The sequence below is a fragment of the Lithobates pipiens genome, unplaced genomic scaffold, assembly GCF_037356315.1.
Source record: "Lithobates pipiens isolate NorthernLeopardFrog02 unplaced genomic scaffold, aLitPip1_a1.2 Scaffold_13, whole genome shotgun sequence".
Lineage (NCBI taxonomy): Eukaryota > Metazoa > Chordata > Amphibia > Anura > Ranidae > Lithobates > Lithobates pipiens.
In genome coordinates, this window is record NW_027507718.1 from 214,583,356 (window position 1) to 214,599,284 (window position 15,929).

The 15,929-nt window shown below is 40.1% G+C and overlaps 1 protein-coding gene across 2 annotated transcripts in view; it reads left to right on the top strand.

The window, feature by feature from the left end:
* Positions 1-15,929, top strand: part of CSGALNACT1 (chondroitin sulfate N-acetylgalactosaminyltransferase 1) — a 512,632-nt gene that overhangs the window by 368,597 nt on the left and 128,106 nt on the right. For both annotated transcript variants that reach the window (XM_077476198.1, XM_077476199.1), the window contains one exon: positions 3,647-4,543. In XM_077476198.1, coding sequence (XP_077332324.1) covers positions 3,856-4,543 — 688 coding nt within the window. In that variant the 5' untranslated portion in view covers positions 3,647-3,855. The remainder of the gene's footprint in view (positions 1-3,646; positions 4,544-15,929) is intronic.

Sequence of the window (15,929 nt, forward strand, 5' to 3'; positions counted from 1 at the left end):
GCAACATGATTTTGGTTGGCTCATTTTAGAATATGCCATAGAAATTTAACATTTGTTAGTGGAAAAGTGTAGAAGAATGTATCCACATGCCTCATTTCCATAAAAATCATAACAATAAAGGGGCTTAGATCTCATTTTAGGATATTACATGGGAACAATGTGAACCAATCCTTTATGCTCCTGACCCAACTGTGCATCCAGAATCATTGGTTTATAGCACAGATACAACCCAATATATTGTAAGCTTTAACAAGCAGGGCCCCCTGATTCCTCTTGTACCAAATTGTAATGTAACTGTAATGTCTGCCTTAATTTTGTCTGTTTTGGTGCTATATAAATCCTGTATAATAATAATATAGATACATTTATTTAAACCACATACAGCTATTTTAGGCTTGTTGGCCATTATGAGTGTAGTGAATAGAAATAATATATGTAAATAATAACCAGACATGTTATGGTGAGGTGGGCCAAAAGCCCTCCAGTGAACCCGTGTGAAGCACAATGAAGCCTTTTCAAAACACAAGAAGGTTCCACTGTAATTTGTACTGGTTTAGTGGAAGGTTTTTATGTTCACGGACCATAACCTGTCTGGTTATATGTACTTCTTGTTTTGTTAATGAGTAGAATATTAACTACCATATTTTTCAGCGTATAACACACACTTTTTCTCCCAGAAAACAGAGGACAAACAGTGCCTGCAACACATTTAAATGTAATAGTATCTGATGACAGCAATATAAACTGAGTTCTTTTAGTCACAATATGCTAGCTGGAAGCCAATACAAGTTTGCAATCTGTAATGTAATTGCAGTGTAATGTAATTATACATTTCATGGACATTAACAATAGGAAATCTGTGATATAACATTTTGAATTAGTGCTGCTGTGGGAATATCTACAGTGTGCTCACTCTAAATGATGGTATAGTAATACAATGACACATTTGCCATTTATGTGAAAATGAAAGGAAAATAAGCGTAAACAATCTATGTCTGCATATGGAAGCAGAAAAAGTAAAAAATAAGTTGGGACAAATTTACAGTTACAGCAATTTGACTCCAATACTTCGGACTTGATTGTCCCAAAAAGTGGCAATTGCTAATAAAAATAATAAGCTTCCGAAACTTCACAGATTTTTTAACTTTATTGTTTTTTGTTTTGTTTTTTTTGAGGCAGGCAAATGTCAACTGTCCCAGTTTATTACTAGCATTTAGAGTAAGGTGCACATAAAATTTCCAAGCACACTGGGAAAAACCAGCTAGCTAGCTAGCTAGCTAGCAACAAAAAAATACACTGTCTAAAAAGTTGCATTCATTTAAAAAGAGAATTTTTAACTGCACAAGATTTTCAAATATATGTGAAAGACAAACTGTTGTCAAGGCCCTTCTATATAGTGCGGTCCTAACCCTAATGTATGAGAGACTTAAAGGTGCAGGTGTTCTGTGCAAAGTCCTTTCATGTTCACCTATTTCTAAAAGCTAGTTAGAGATTGTGGTGATTTCTGTTTAGCTTCCTAAATTGGCATAAGGACACATTGGACACAATCAGCTGCCATTGTGCTTTGCTGGGCTTCTAGTGTGTCCCTGCATCTTTAAGGAGTAATGTAATATCTATAAGAATATCTGCCCTTAATTTATCATTTGCTATATATGCTCCGACATGCAGACTGTCAATGATTGGAGTTAGGATTGCTCTATACAGAGGGGCATTGACGAGGCAGTGTAGCTTCCACAAATGTTGTGCAACTAAAATCCCTGTTTTAAACACAAATTATTGGACAATATATATATTTTTTTACTGTCTAGAAAGTGTGCTGAGGATTACATTGTGTGTTATATATTTTTTTGTTTTTGATATAATGTAGGATTAACACCACTGTCAGGTTTTATTGATGCCTGTGGCTTCTTTGGGTAGCTTTACCTTCATTGTTGGTACTGGTGAACATTTTCTTCAGTACAGAAAGTAATGAAAAATTCGACATTTTCAAGTTTTTAAGGGACAGAAGGTGATGTCACAACTGTCACAACTAACAAACTCAGTGACAGCTGTCTAAAAAGGGGATTTCCCTTTTTCTTTGAAGAGTGCTCCCATAGCCTACTGTGTCTCAGGGACAGGAAGTGAAGAGAATTCTTTCCAACAGGAAAACGCAATAAAAAATTCCCTTTCCTTCTCTTCCCTACTCTATCCACAGCTGGTTTTGGATTTACCTACATGTTATTAGTTTCCAAAGAAACATATGCCAGCCTCATAATGTCTAACTCTATGGTGAAAGTTACAGCTTAGGTAACACATGAAAACATATGCCAATAAATTCTTATTTCTATTATTTTGTAATCTTATTACAGCTGTGTGCTATTTTCCTCTTCAGTTTGTAAATCAGTATCTTCTAGGTCCAATTTCCTGTGAATGAGGAACATCAGCTGGAATGAGGGACATCAGCTGCTGCTAAGATGAAAAATTTATTTTTATATAATACATTCAACAGTGTTCATATAATATGTTTAGTGATTAGAGTTTAAAGATTTGTTTTTTCATTATTATTGGACAAATAGTAGTTCTTTAAAGTGGTTGTAAAGTCAGAAGGTTATTTATCTTAATGGATAGCTGAGCCCTCTCTCACTCCAGCGATTTCCACGAGTACCTCAGCCATCCCGGACTCTCCTCCTGTTTGACTGAGACACAGCAGCGGCACTATTGCACTGAAGAACAAAGTAAACTTTTATTTTTGTTCAAAATTTACATTATTGACATAACATGTTAAAAACAAAACATGGTGTTTGGTCTAAACCGGTGGTCATCAAGCCTGTCCTCAGGGCCCACTAACAGGCCAGGTTTGCAAGATAACTGAAATACATCACAGGTGATATCATTTGCTGCTCAGTGATTGCAGTTAGTAGTGTGTCATGAATTGATGACCACTGGTCTAAACGACACTCGCACCACCTAACACAACCAACTATTACCACAGTGAAACAGATCAATCAATAAAGATTCAATTAAGGTAATATCAATAGAAGGAGCAGCTGGTTAGTGGTAGAGACGTAGTGAATAAAACTCTACATGTTACACGCCCTTATGCGCTTCTTCAGGAGCTTGCAGTCTAATATATACATGAAAACAATAAAAATAATGAAAAAACAAAGACAGACAAATAATCAAATGGTCAAAACCGAAAATATAATAATTATTTATCAATAAGGTAGACAATAACTTAACATGTCAACAGAGTAGGTAAGTATAATTTGTTTGTTATTTTTAGAGACATTTTTTTTAGAGAAAAAAAACGATACTTTACAACCACTTTAAGTAAATACAGACTTCTTTAATGGCATGGACACACTTTTTCCTAAATTCCACATGTGATTGGTTTAGTGATCTGTCAAGAGATCCTGACACTTTTTTATATTTAGGAAGGGCATGCCTGTGGGAGTTTCACAAATTTTCATAAACATTTCAAGGGACTCTGGAGCACCAGAATTAAAAACGGGAGGCATGTACAAGGGCCCTTATGGTGCATTTTTTTGTGTGTGTCTAGGTTTCCATTGTTTTTCTTTAAAATAGGTTCACTTTAAATATATACATATTATACCATAATCCAAAGACTTGAGTAAATTATAATCTGCATTTTATTCTCTTTTTCTAGATTCATCTTCATGTGTAATAGATGATTACTACTACTGCAATGATCCAATTCATTCTGGAGCCTGGAAATATCTCTGTGCCTTACTGTGAACTTTGGTTTAAAAAATGTTTTTGTACTCTTGCAATCTAAGGATAACAATTTTATCCTAATGGATCATTGGTGGATTATGTACTGCATTTCTATGTGGATTATTTGTACTGTTGCTGCTTATGGACCTCATTGCATATCAGGATGAAGAAGATTTATTTCTTCCCTTAAATGTGAGGATGGTACGGCGAGGACTTCTGAGTTGGTTTTCCCGGGTGGGGATCCTTCTCGTCTGTCTTTGCTGTATAGTTTCTGTATTGTATATGTTAGCATGCACTCCTAGAGCTGAAGATGAACAGCTCATACTGCCCCGAATTAATAGCCCTACTGGGAAAGAAGGCTACCATGCTATTCTGCAGGAGCGTGAAGAAGAACATCGGAATTATATTACTAGTCTGAAAAAACAAATAGCCCAGTTGAAAGATGAGCTTCAAGAACGCAGTGAACAACTCAAAAGTGTTCAAGGTCACTACACTGATTCCCTCACTGTGACCTTTGACCATGCCAGTCCTGAGAAGACACAGACAGACCTTCTAGACTTTCTACATTCCCAGGTCAACAAGGCTGAAGTACATAATGGTGTAAAGGTTCCCACTGAATATGCCGCTATCCCATTTGATAGCTTTACTATGCAGAAAGTGTACCAGCTGGAAACAGGACTTACACGCCACCCAGAAGAAAAGCCTGTAAGGAAAGACAAACGGGATGAGCTATCAGAAGCCATTGAGGTGGCAGTGGACATGCTGAACAGTCCTGAGGATGGAACCAATGCACATAGACGAATATACACTTCAGCCAACTTTATTGAAGGTAAATAGTTCTAATAATTATGATAAAATGATTTACTTTTTTTCAAATTACAGTTTGGCCTTTGTTTTTGACATTTCATTAATGTTCAATCTGTTGGTTGGCCTGATTTACTATACTCATGTGTATCCTCCCTAAAGCATACACTATGGCAATTTTACTTTTTTACATGTTTTTGCAGTCACATAAGTGCTCATGTAATGCTGTATTGTTCCTACATGAAAAACACATAGAAAATAACTAAAATATAAGATAGCTCTAGAGACAGAAGAGGAAATTCTACTTTAAATTATGGAAAACAAGCATTTAGATGAATACGTTTGGAACATGTACTACATTGCAAACCACATGCACATACTGCAGCTGTCCCCCACTGGCTCTACACTACTGAACAATAAAAAACAACTAATCGCTCAGTTCATGGTCTTCAGTGAGCAGAGAGCTGGTGACTGTCAGTCCCCAGCTCGCTTCTCTGTAGCCCCACTGCTCACTGGAGAAGTGGAGAGGGTGGGAGCGGCTGGCTTAGTCTCCCAGCGGCTTGCTGAGAGACTGGGCCAGCTGCCGCTCCAGGCATCTGGGTGGATCCCTATTGTAAAGTTGCCTACTGGTCACTTTCACCCCCTTCCTGCCCAGGCCAATTTTCAGCTTTCAGCACTGTCACATTTGAATGACAATTGCATGGTCATGCAACACTGTGCCCAAATTCAATTTTTATAATTTTTTTGAGACAGAGAGAGCTTTCTTTTGATGGCATACAATCAACACTGGGGTTTATTTTTTTTTTGCAAAAGACTGTAAGTTTCTGTTATAAAATTTTGTAAATAAATAATTTTTCTGCTTCGCTGCTGTGCACTGATGAGGCTGCACTGATGAGCACTGATAGGCTGCACTGATGGGCACTGATGAGGCTGTACTGATAGCCACTGATAAGACGGCACTGATGGGCACCGATAAGTTGCACTGATGTACACCCATGGGAACTGATCAAGAGGCACTGGTGGACATTGATATTCTGCACTGATGGGCACTGTTATGCTGCACTGATGAACATTGATGACACTGATGGGGTGGCACTGTTTATCAGGGCACTGATGATCAGTGCCATGATTATCAATGTAAATTTCCCCTGTGACAGGAAAGCCAGTTATCATCTATCCTTTCCTCACACAGTGACAGTGCTGAGAAAAGGAAATGATGATAACCCGGCATTTGTTTACATGGGATCGCTGTGTCATTGGCTCTTAACCCTAATTGGAAATGCGCTGTGTCCGAGAGGCACAGCTCACCATTGATCACTGCACTGCGCACCCCTGGGGGGAGGGGCATGACATGGAGGACGTCATACGAAGTCCACCTGGAAGAAGAAGAGTCCAGCCCGGCCAAAAGCAGAACTCAAAAACCGTGAACTGGTTAAAGTTAGAGGTAGTCTTTACATTGTTAAATGATAAACTAGTGCAATGCTGGTATATAATCCAGCAATGTATCGTCACTAAAATGACATAGAAGCCCCCCACCCTTTTATAGCACTGTTGTCCCAATATTGAAGTACAAGGACCAATTTCCAACCTCTGTGTGCCACTCCCTCCCAGAGGAATGAGTACATTAGTACCCCTTACCTATTCCCACAAAGAGTTGATGTTAAAAAAAGCAACATGTTTTCTAAAAAATATTTAAGCCCTGGTTCACACTGATGCGATGTGGCAAACACAGCAAATTATGTGCGTTTTCCACACCACATTGCTATCGCACGGCATTCATGCGATCTGCTGTGTGTGTCAGTGTTAAATTAACAACAGCCCAAAATAGCTTGCAAATCAAGTGCAATTACCAGAATCTGACATGCATGGGTGTGAATATCCATGCAATGCGATTCAGGTGCACCAAAAAAAAGAGGGTCCTGCACCATTTTGGTGTGGGTGTGATTTGAGCCATACAAAATGTTATACTTGTCTGCTCTGTGCAGTGGTATCACACAGAGTGGCCCCGATCCTCCTCTCCTGGGGTTCCCTGCCAAGGCTCTCTGCTCCTCCTCTTCTTTTCTTCTGTGTGTGCCCCCATAGCAAGCTATGTGCTATGGGGACAGATGTGCGGGCGCAGTCCTGAGCCAGAATTTGTACACCAATGGACACACACACCGTTGCTTGGTTGGTCGTGCCCCCCGCTTCCTCCTCACAGGGTTTGACTGACAGCAGCAGGAGCCTATGGCTGCTTTCAGTGATGCCTGTGAGAGCGGCGGAAAAGGAAAAGATGCAGCCAGGCACAGCCCTTTAGTAAGCATTTAGGTGGAGGGGAGCACAGCAAGTGGTAAGACATTTTTTACCTAAATGCTGGAAATGCATCAACTCTTTGTGGGAATGTGTAAGGGCTATTCATGTACCCCTGTACTCATTCCCCTGTGAACAGGTAAATATTTGGTCACCCTGTTATTATGAAGGGGGCTTCCAGATTCCACCTTAATTCCCCTGTAATTTTACTACTATTCCCCCGTCTTTTTTGGAACACACAGGGGGGGGGGGGGGGCCTATATCCCTCAACAATGGGAAAGGGTTACTTTGCAAGATGGGGGATTTTATTCCTTCTCCCCTTGCAAGGTATCTCCCCATTGTTGAAAGTCATGTGGCTTAGGAGGAAGGAGGATATACTCACTGTCCTCCTTCTCCTGGCCACCTAAGCTGCAGGGACTGATTGAAATATTAAGGGGAAGTTTACACATTTTTTCCCCATTTTATTTTAATAAATTTACTGTCACTGATTTTTAAACATTATCTGGCTGGGAATTCTGAGAGATCCATGGGGAACCATGAGCCTGTGGAGAACATAGTGGCTCACAGCAGGAGTCTAGTGTGTCTCCATTCACCGTTTCAGGTCTGATTTCAGCCTGAATTTTTGTCTGAATTAGCAATTAGCAATTTGCACCGGAGTCGCTGTGGAGATGTGTGAACCAGTTCAATAATTTGAACTACACCCTGATATTACGGTATGTAGGCATACTGGTATCTGTCTTACTAGATTCCTCATTAAATATTTTTTTGCCTTATTTTGTTGTGCAAAACTTCACTCTCTGAGGTTGTGAGTAAGCTGTTATGTGGAAAACTGCTTATGTTTTGAATTTACAAATCGTATTATTTTACTCCAACCTGCAAACCGTATTCAAAATTAACAGAGTATTACAAACAGCACAAAAACCTTTGACATTCTTCAGTTTATTATTGTATTCAAACAGAATTACAAAACTGTAGGCATACAAGTACCTCTAATATGCCACTGTTAACAGCCCTGTAAAGTTCTGTGTCTAAGGCACAAGAGGCAGGTGAATATGATAATTAATGTGGGGTAAAGGCACTGATGGGCACTCATGGGTGGGTACTGATAGGTGACACTGATGGGCACTGAAAGGCTGCAAAGATGGGTACTTATGGGTGGCACTGATAGGCGGCATTGCTGGGCACTGATGGGCATTGATACGTGGCACTGATGGGCACTGATATGCGGCACTAATAGGCACCCCTGGTGGCACTGGCAGTGGTAGGCATTGTGAGTGGGCACCGATTGGCCATTGCCTGGGCATTGATTGGCAGCTGCCTGGGCACAGATTTGCATTTCCCTGGTGTTCTGGGGGGGCATACCTGGTGGTCCAGTGTGGATGGCCACCCTGGTGGTCCTGGGTGGCATACTGGTGGTCCTGGGCGGGATCCGAGGGGGGCTTCGCTCATAAACAATCAGCACAGACCCCCTGTCAGGAGAGCCGCTAATCGGCTCTCGTCTACTCGCGTCTGTCAGACGCGAGTGAGGAAAAGCCGATCAATGGATCTTCCTGTTTACATTGTGATCAGCCATCGGAGGCTCTTTTCTGAGATCAGTGTAGCAGTGTGTCAGACTGACACACAGCACCACCGATCGCCGCAATGCCTCCCCCATGGGCGTGCAGCGGCTGTTATTTGGCTGGACGTCATATGATGCCCAATCAGGATAACTGAACCACCGCCCGGCAGTCATTCTGCTATGGGCTGGGTGGGAAGTGATTAAAGTGGAGTTCCACATTTGGAAATGTTTTCTTTTTTTTACTCACCTCGTAATGCCTGTTGTGGTCCCTTGAAATCTTCCCCCTTCCCCACCGCGGCTCCTTACGTCACTTCCCTTGGGGCCTCCACTCGCTACTGCTCCTTGGAGATGTGTGTCGTCATTTCCCAGTAGTCAGTGGCAAATGCCGAGGGCTCTGTTGCCATCACAATGGGGGGGGGGGGCACTTCCGCCACCACCGCACATTGTGATTGCAACCTGATTAGTTGATGGTGTCCTGGTGAGGAATGCCCCCTGTCGATTAAGGCCCGCCCGGTACTATGCATGTGCAGTGCTTGCTTGGATTCCACTGTTCCACTTTCAGCTGCTCCATAATACGCAATCGCTGCACATGGGCAGTACAGGGCAGGCATTATTCGACAGGGGGCATGTCTCGTCAGAACAACAGCGCTGCGAAAATTACAAAATGCGCATGTGTGAGATCGGGGAGAGAACAGGCACCGTATCACGGAGCAGGATGCTTGTGGGCTTCACATGCCCACAAGCAAAATGAAAATGGCCAGAACACCATGATCAATGTTCTTTAAACAGATAAAACCAGACACGGGGGGGGGGGGGGAATTTAACAGAAGACGTGTTTTACAATGCCTTTTTGAATGCTTGTGAAAGATTTAAAAAAATAAATATAGATTTTAGTTGGAACTCCGCTTTAAGCACCCGAGATGACAGCCTTACAGTCCGACACTTCTGCTGCGACAGATAGAGAATATAAGTGAATAATAAAAAAAATAAAAAAAGCTAATCGTTTCTGAGCACTGTTATATGCTCTTCAAAATTGGAGGTTACAAATACACATTGGTAATTGGTTTTTATTAAAAATTTCATGTTTGTAAAAATGTTTTTAATAGTCTATATATTGTAAGATGTGATGTCCTCAAATGCTGACACTTCTGACAGTCCTGCTCTGACAAAGAGAATTCAAACATATAATAAAAAAATCAAACGGTCCTGTGAGGTAAGATTGCACTATTAGACTAATTAACAAAATATGGCTGGATGTACCCCATGAAGCGCCTCCATCCCTATATTATATACAAACAATTTTGCCTGTGGGAATTTATATGAGGCGCAACACATCCAGTAGTAAAAAACATTTATTGAATGTAACATTTATTGAATGTAATGCCAAAAAGTCAGCATAAAAAAGTGCCATATTGCCAAGCAAATTGGCCCAAATATACATATCCATTCCATAGTTATAAAAAGTACATAAATGGTCAATCCATGATTAATTTAGCATTGCATCATTTGTGACCCAATGCGTTTCGTGAGTGGATTCTCACTTCTTCAGGGGTTGATGCATATATACATATCTATAAGGTTGAGAATGTATAACAATGGTGGTTAAAAAATAAAATGTACTACATTAATTCAGAAATGTAGGGATCACTATGGGGGACCTATACTTAGAAAACTGAAGGATATTGCGTGCTCAGATAGCAAGGGCAGCCACCAGGGATGTCTATCCCAGGGGACTAGCAGTAAAAAAATCAGATTGGAATGTCAGGCAGTCAGGACAGTCAACACAACCTCCAGGGCGATGGCTAAAGAAAAAAGTAATGTGTGTGTCAATGTGCAGGGATTTAGAATAATAAGGTAACCTGTTACAACAATATTGGCACAATGATGAGCGATAAAAAATATAAATAAATAAATAAACAATTACCCGCATAACTATAATATGAAAAATCCACATACCGGTATATATTATTGTTAATGTGGTATTAAAGTAAAAGTATAACTTGGTAAAGTTATACTAAAGGTGCATAGTATATTCCAATAGAGCAGGGTCAGAGAGTCATTGTGTAGAGAAAAAAAAAAAAGAGTACCTACAAATCCGACAAATGTGCTGAAAAAAATAAAATATAGCATGTAGTGTTGCCCACCGCCAAGGACACAAACTAGTGTCCCACAGCCCTCCTATTTATAGCACCACTGGTCCTCTATGGATCCTTCCCAACATCAGGCGGGCACCCACATTGACACACACACACACACACAAATACTGTTTTCTTTACTCCTCATTTCCTTGGAGGTTGTGTTGGACTGTCCTGACCACCTGACATTCCATCCTGTCCCACTGCTGTTCCCCTCTGGATCCTATACCCACAGCTCCTGGGATAGATATCCCTGGTGGCTGCTGTTGAGATCTGAGCATGCAATATCCTTTAAGTTTTGTAAGTAAGGGTCCCCCATTGTGATCCCTACATTTCTGAATTTATGTAATACATTTTTTTTTTACCACCATTGCTATACATTCTCAAATTATTTTGCCTTATAGCTATATGAATATGCATCACCCCCTGAAGAAGTGTCAATCGACACACGAAAGGTGTCAGTCACAAAAGATGCAATGTTACATTTATCATGGATTGACTTGTGTACTGTATATAACTATGGAATGGATATGTCAATATGGCACCTTTTTCTACTGACTTTTTGGTATTACATTCAATAAATCTACTATGTTTTTTACTACTGGTTGTGTTGCAACTCACAATTCAGGTTTGGATATTCAGATTTTTGAAGATTTTTAAAGGTGACTAATGCCCAATAAAATGATTTATGCTACATTTACAGAAACATTTTTGATAGCCTACATATAGTACAATCGTATATTCAGGGGGTTACGAATAAAGGCCCATAATTTATTATGGTGTCCTTACGATTGCCAGCTATGCAATTTTACTTATTGAATGGTAAAAGCTAAAAATATTTATATATGCATACTTTTTAACTAAGCAATATAATTTTATTCTCCTTTATTCATGTCTTAAAAATTACCCATATAGAGTACCCATATAAAATTGCTTGTAATAAATCAGCTAGAATGCAATTTAAATGTCTTGCAGCACTCATTACTTGTTTCTGCCAACAGGTCCATTGCTTCATTCAATATGAAAATGAGTACCTGACTCATGGGTTTGTTATAAATTTATTCTGGCGTTTGCAAGTGAAAGCTATCAACCTGTCCCAAATACTTAAATCAAAATTCAAAGTGGTACGCCCTGTAGAAAAAAAAAATCTTATTTAGTTTGTAAATTTGTATCTTAATACAGAAATCCATATAATTATGCTTTGATTGGTGTGTTCAGGGGGTTATTTCGAAATCACAATTTGTCCTATTTATCACAGTGTATGAGAACTGTCATTGAAAGTCTGCATTGCTTTATAACAGTGCAGGTGTCCTGTTGGTTGCTGAAAGGCAGCATAGATCATCAGTCAGTTCCCAGACACTTCCCAATGTGTATGATTTGTACATACTATAGCATGTCCCATTATGAAAACCCTTGCAAAATATTTTGTTTTGGGCAAGCTGCATTTAGCTAAAATACTGTGCATGGTAATTGCTTTTCTCAGAAATATATCTGAAATATCTGTAAAAGTGTTTTTCCAGATGTTCTTTTTTTAAGCATATGTGACTTGTTTGAGCCAAATGCTCATTCTATTTTCCCTCAATTTACAATAATTTCCACTTGTAATCTTTCAGTTTTGTGTAGTGTTTGTAGTATTATAGTGGATCAGGAGTATTGTTAGGGTGCTAAAGCGGAACTAAACACATCGATTTTACCTGTATCTCAAAACAGTTACATTCAAGGCATGCCGTGAATGATAACTGTCACAGTTTCTTGTGCTACCAACCAAACTGTAAAGCCATCAAATGGCTGGTGTCATAACTGAATGCATGTGCACCACCATGGCAACTGCAGATCAAACAAAAGGGGTATAGTGGGTACCTTGGCTGTAAAAGATAAAATGATTTAGTATGGCTTTAAAAGCACAATGTACAACCCTGTAAGGTAGATAATATTACCTAATATACAGTAGTACATTGTAGCCAATTTGTATTTGTCTAATAAATATATTAAAGGGGGCAGATCTTTTGAGCTTCTAATTCTACATGCTGTAGTTCTTGTGTCCTATGTCAATAAGAGAAAACTATCAAGACAAATACATATAAGTAACCATGTCATCCTTTTCTTTGCACCACTACTTAGTAAATTACTGGCTTGGAACAAGCACATTTATATCAAGCCTTATGCCATATACACACAGTCGAAAATTCGGACGGAAAAGGTCTGATCGGATTATATTGTCGGAAAATCAAATCGTGTGTGGGCTCTATCTGACTTTTTCCATCAGAATTTCCAACGGAAAAAATTTGAGAGCAGGACCTCAAATTTTCCGACAACAAAATCCGATCTGACTTTTTCTTATCGCTTGTTGAGAATTCCGATTGCACAAAGTGCCACGCATGTTCAGATCAAATTACGAGACCAAAGCTATTGGCTACTAGCCGCAATGTAGTCCCGTCGCAACGAACGTCATCACATTCTGAATGATCAGATTTTTTAACAACTTTGTCCGACCGTGTGCATGCAACACCAGTTTTGGACAGAATCCGTCGGATTGTTGTCGGAATGTCCGACCGTGTGTACGGGGGCTTAGAACACCTCATTTGCACATGCTTGTTCCAGATCAGTGACTCATCAGATGGAGATCAGACACATAGCTTACTTGGTGAAAGCAAATGTGAAGGAGGGTTATTACCCTTTCACATACATAATAGGACTTTAGCGGTCATTGTTGCATGCCTGATACCCAAGGCACCCAGACCATGTTCCTGTAGTATGTAGTATTTGCAACAGTACCATGCCGCATTATGATTTTTTATAGCTTGCTGTTTTAAATGTGTTGCTTGGAGAAAAAGATCAATTGTAACATTTCCCTACAAATGGCAAGAATCAAGGATCACATCATGGTTCTTGGATTTGTCATGGGACAATTCTGCTGCCATGATCTTAGTGTTGGGTATGAATATGGAACACTTCATGTCATCAGCCCAGGCCAGAATAATAAGAATAATATTTTTTTGCTTGTGATGAGCTGTATACCTATTACCAATTGACTTAAGTAGCATATACATTTACTGTGTATCTATTGTTTTTTGCACAGTGAGTAGGATATTTTGCATGGGTTCATACTACTGTAGTACAGTGATTTTTAGAAGGCCATTAAGGAAGGGTGTCCCAAGCATAACATACGTTTTACTCCTCCATTGAGTGGTGCAGTGTGCTTAGTAGGGTATGTCATTTATTAAACCCAACCTTTTGAGGAAGTTGCCATACAGTGTGAGTGCCAAGCATAATGGGTGGTGTTGTTTACTTGAATTGGCTGACGAACCACCCATCAACTGTGAACTTATGATTTATGAGGCTGCATTGTTCAAGAGATAAAATGTATGCATGGCCGAAACCTGCTTACTTTTTCTGTTCGTATTTTATAGAGTATAGAAGGATAAAAACCCTTATCATGTTATTTTTTGCTGCCTGTATATCAATGGGGAGATTTCCATTCCCTTCCTGTCCCAACGTTTAGGAAAATCTCTGAAAGTGAGGGGAGTTGTCAGGGAACTCACCGTGTGAATATCCGTCCCCGTGTAGCAGCGGTTTATTTTCGTTACAAGGGCCATGCGCAGTGCCCCCATCAGAGGTAAATGAGTTCCGGAATGAACGGACGCACGCCAATATGAAAAGCACTCGCGCTAACCGAACGTATGTGCGTACTCACGCACGCACTACCATGTCCACCAATCCCCGCACATCTCACCATATATAAACAGGACCCTGACCTGATACCAGTGCCGGATCGTCTACAGCTTGTCCCTGAGATTTCTGATCGTTGTTTGTACCTGTGACCTTGTTCCTGATTACCCGGCTTGCTCGACTACTCTTTTGGATCATCCCTGCTTACTACTTCCTGGATTATTACTGACCTCAGCTTGGACTTCCTACTTCAGCTTGCTTCCTGATTTTGTACCTCACTGCCAGCACGTTACCAGACCCCTGCTCGTCCTTGACTACGTATTCGCCTTCCATTCCTGTACCTCGTTGCCAGCCAGTTGCCAACCTTGCTTGTTCTTGACGTGGAGTGTTTTCCTCATACCTGCTTGGCTTCTGCTGAATACCTCCGGTGACCAATCTACACCTCTTCCTCCGTGAGGATCCAGTGTCTTCAAGCCTTCATTTTCAAATCCGCAGGCACCTGCACCCTTTCACTGCCTCAACACTCCCTGTCCCCACATCCAGGGGTGTTGAGACTGGAACTCTGCAAGAGGCCACCCCCAGCAGTCTGACTCCGCTGTAAGGTACGTGACAGGAGTTTTGCATGTGCTCATTGGAAGATTTCTGTCTTGGTGACAATGATCTCTAGCCCAAATGGAAAAAAAGAATCTCCTCATCAGGACACAGACATCTTTGTGTCAGATTGTCTATCCCTTCCATACATATAACTACCAAAAATGTTTTTTCCATTATGTACAAGCATGGATCTAAATTTCCCTATTGCAATGCCATTCTCCTGCCCCAAATGAGTCCACATAGCAGTTCAGCCCTGTCACTGAGGAGGAATAAGTATGTCAAGCAGTTTATAGGACTGTCACTCCTAAGGTGATGTGAAAAGTACACAGGAGTGTCATTTTCTGGTCATCCACAATATTGGCACTGTCAGAAACGTATTTGTCAGTGTTCTATGTTAATAAAGGTTATTTTTATTACACTGATATTCTGTGGAAATAAAGATGCATGCTGTCAAAGGTGGTGTTTGCAAGTCATTCTTTTGCCAAGCGGCATTGATTTTGATTGCAAATAAAATATCATTTGTGCATTTATAAACAAAGCTAACAGTGCTGTCACAATTCTAAAAACAAATTCTAAAATGTTAGATGTCAGTCTGGTGCAATTTTTTATGTAATATAACAATTAAAAGTTGTGTAATGGAGGGGGCAAGGGATCCACTTGAAAGTGCACCTTATGTTTTAAAGCAGTCCAGGCTGTTCTTCTGCAGCTGTCAATGAACTGCAAACCTCTTTTACTTGTCCCACTTATTTTGTGTGATATTGATCTACAGAAAAATCATTCATTCAGGAACAACAAACTGTAATTGTGTTAAAGTAAATGGAAAGCCCTAATCCCTTACCATACCATTCTGTCAGTTACTGTCTTTTTTTCTGTTTTCCTGAAGCTGTTTAAGATGGAAGCAAGAGAGAAAGAAATATAGAGTGGTAGAAGGACATTGCACTTAGCAGATTAAAGTCGTAACTTTAACATTTGAATCTTGGCAGCAGTGTGAATTTAAGTAATGATGTTGGTTTCTTGTTAGGCCATTTTCATTTCAGGCTCATCAGTAGGCTTTTGATGTACGACCTATTAGGAATCAGGATGTCTGCCAGATATGCAGTTTAAACATATTCTTCTTATGCAACTGCATAGATGACGTATAGACAACAGGGCGTTAGCTTCTGAAACAA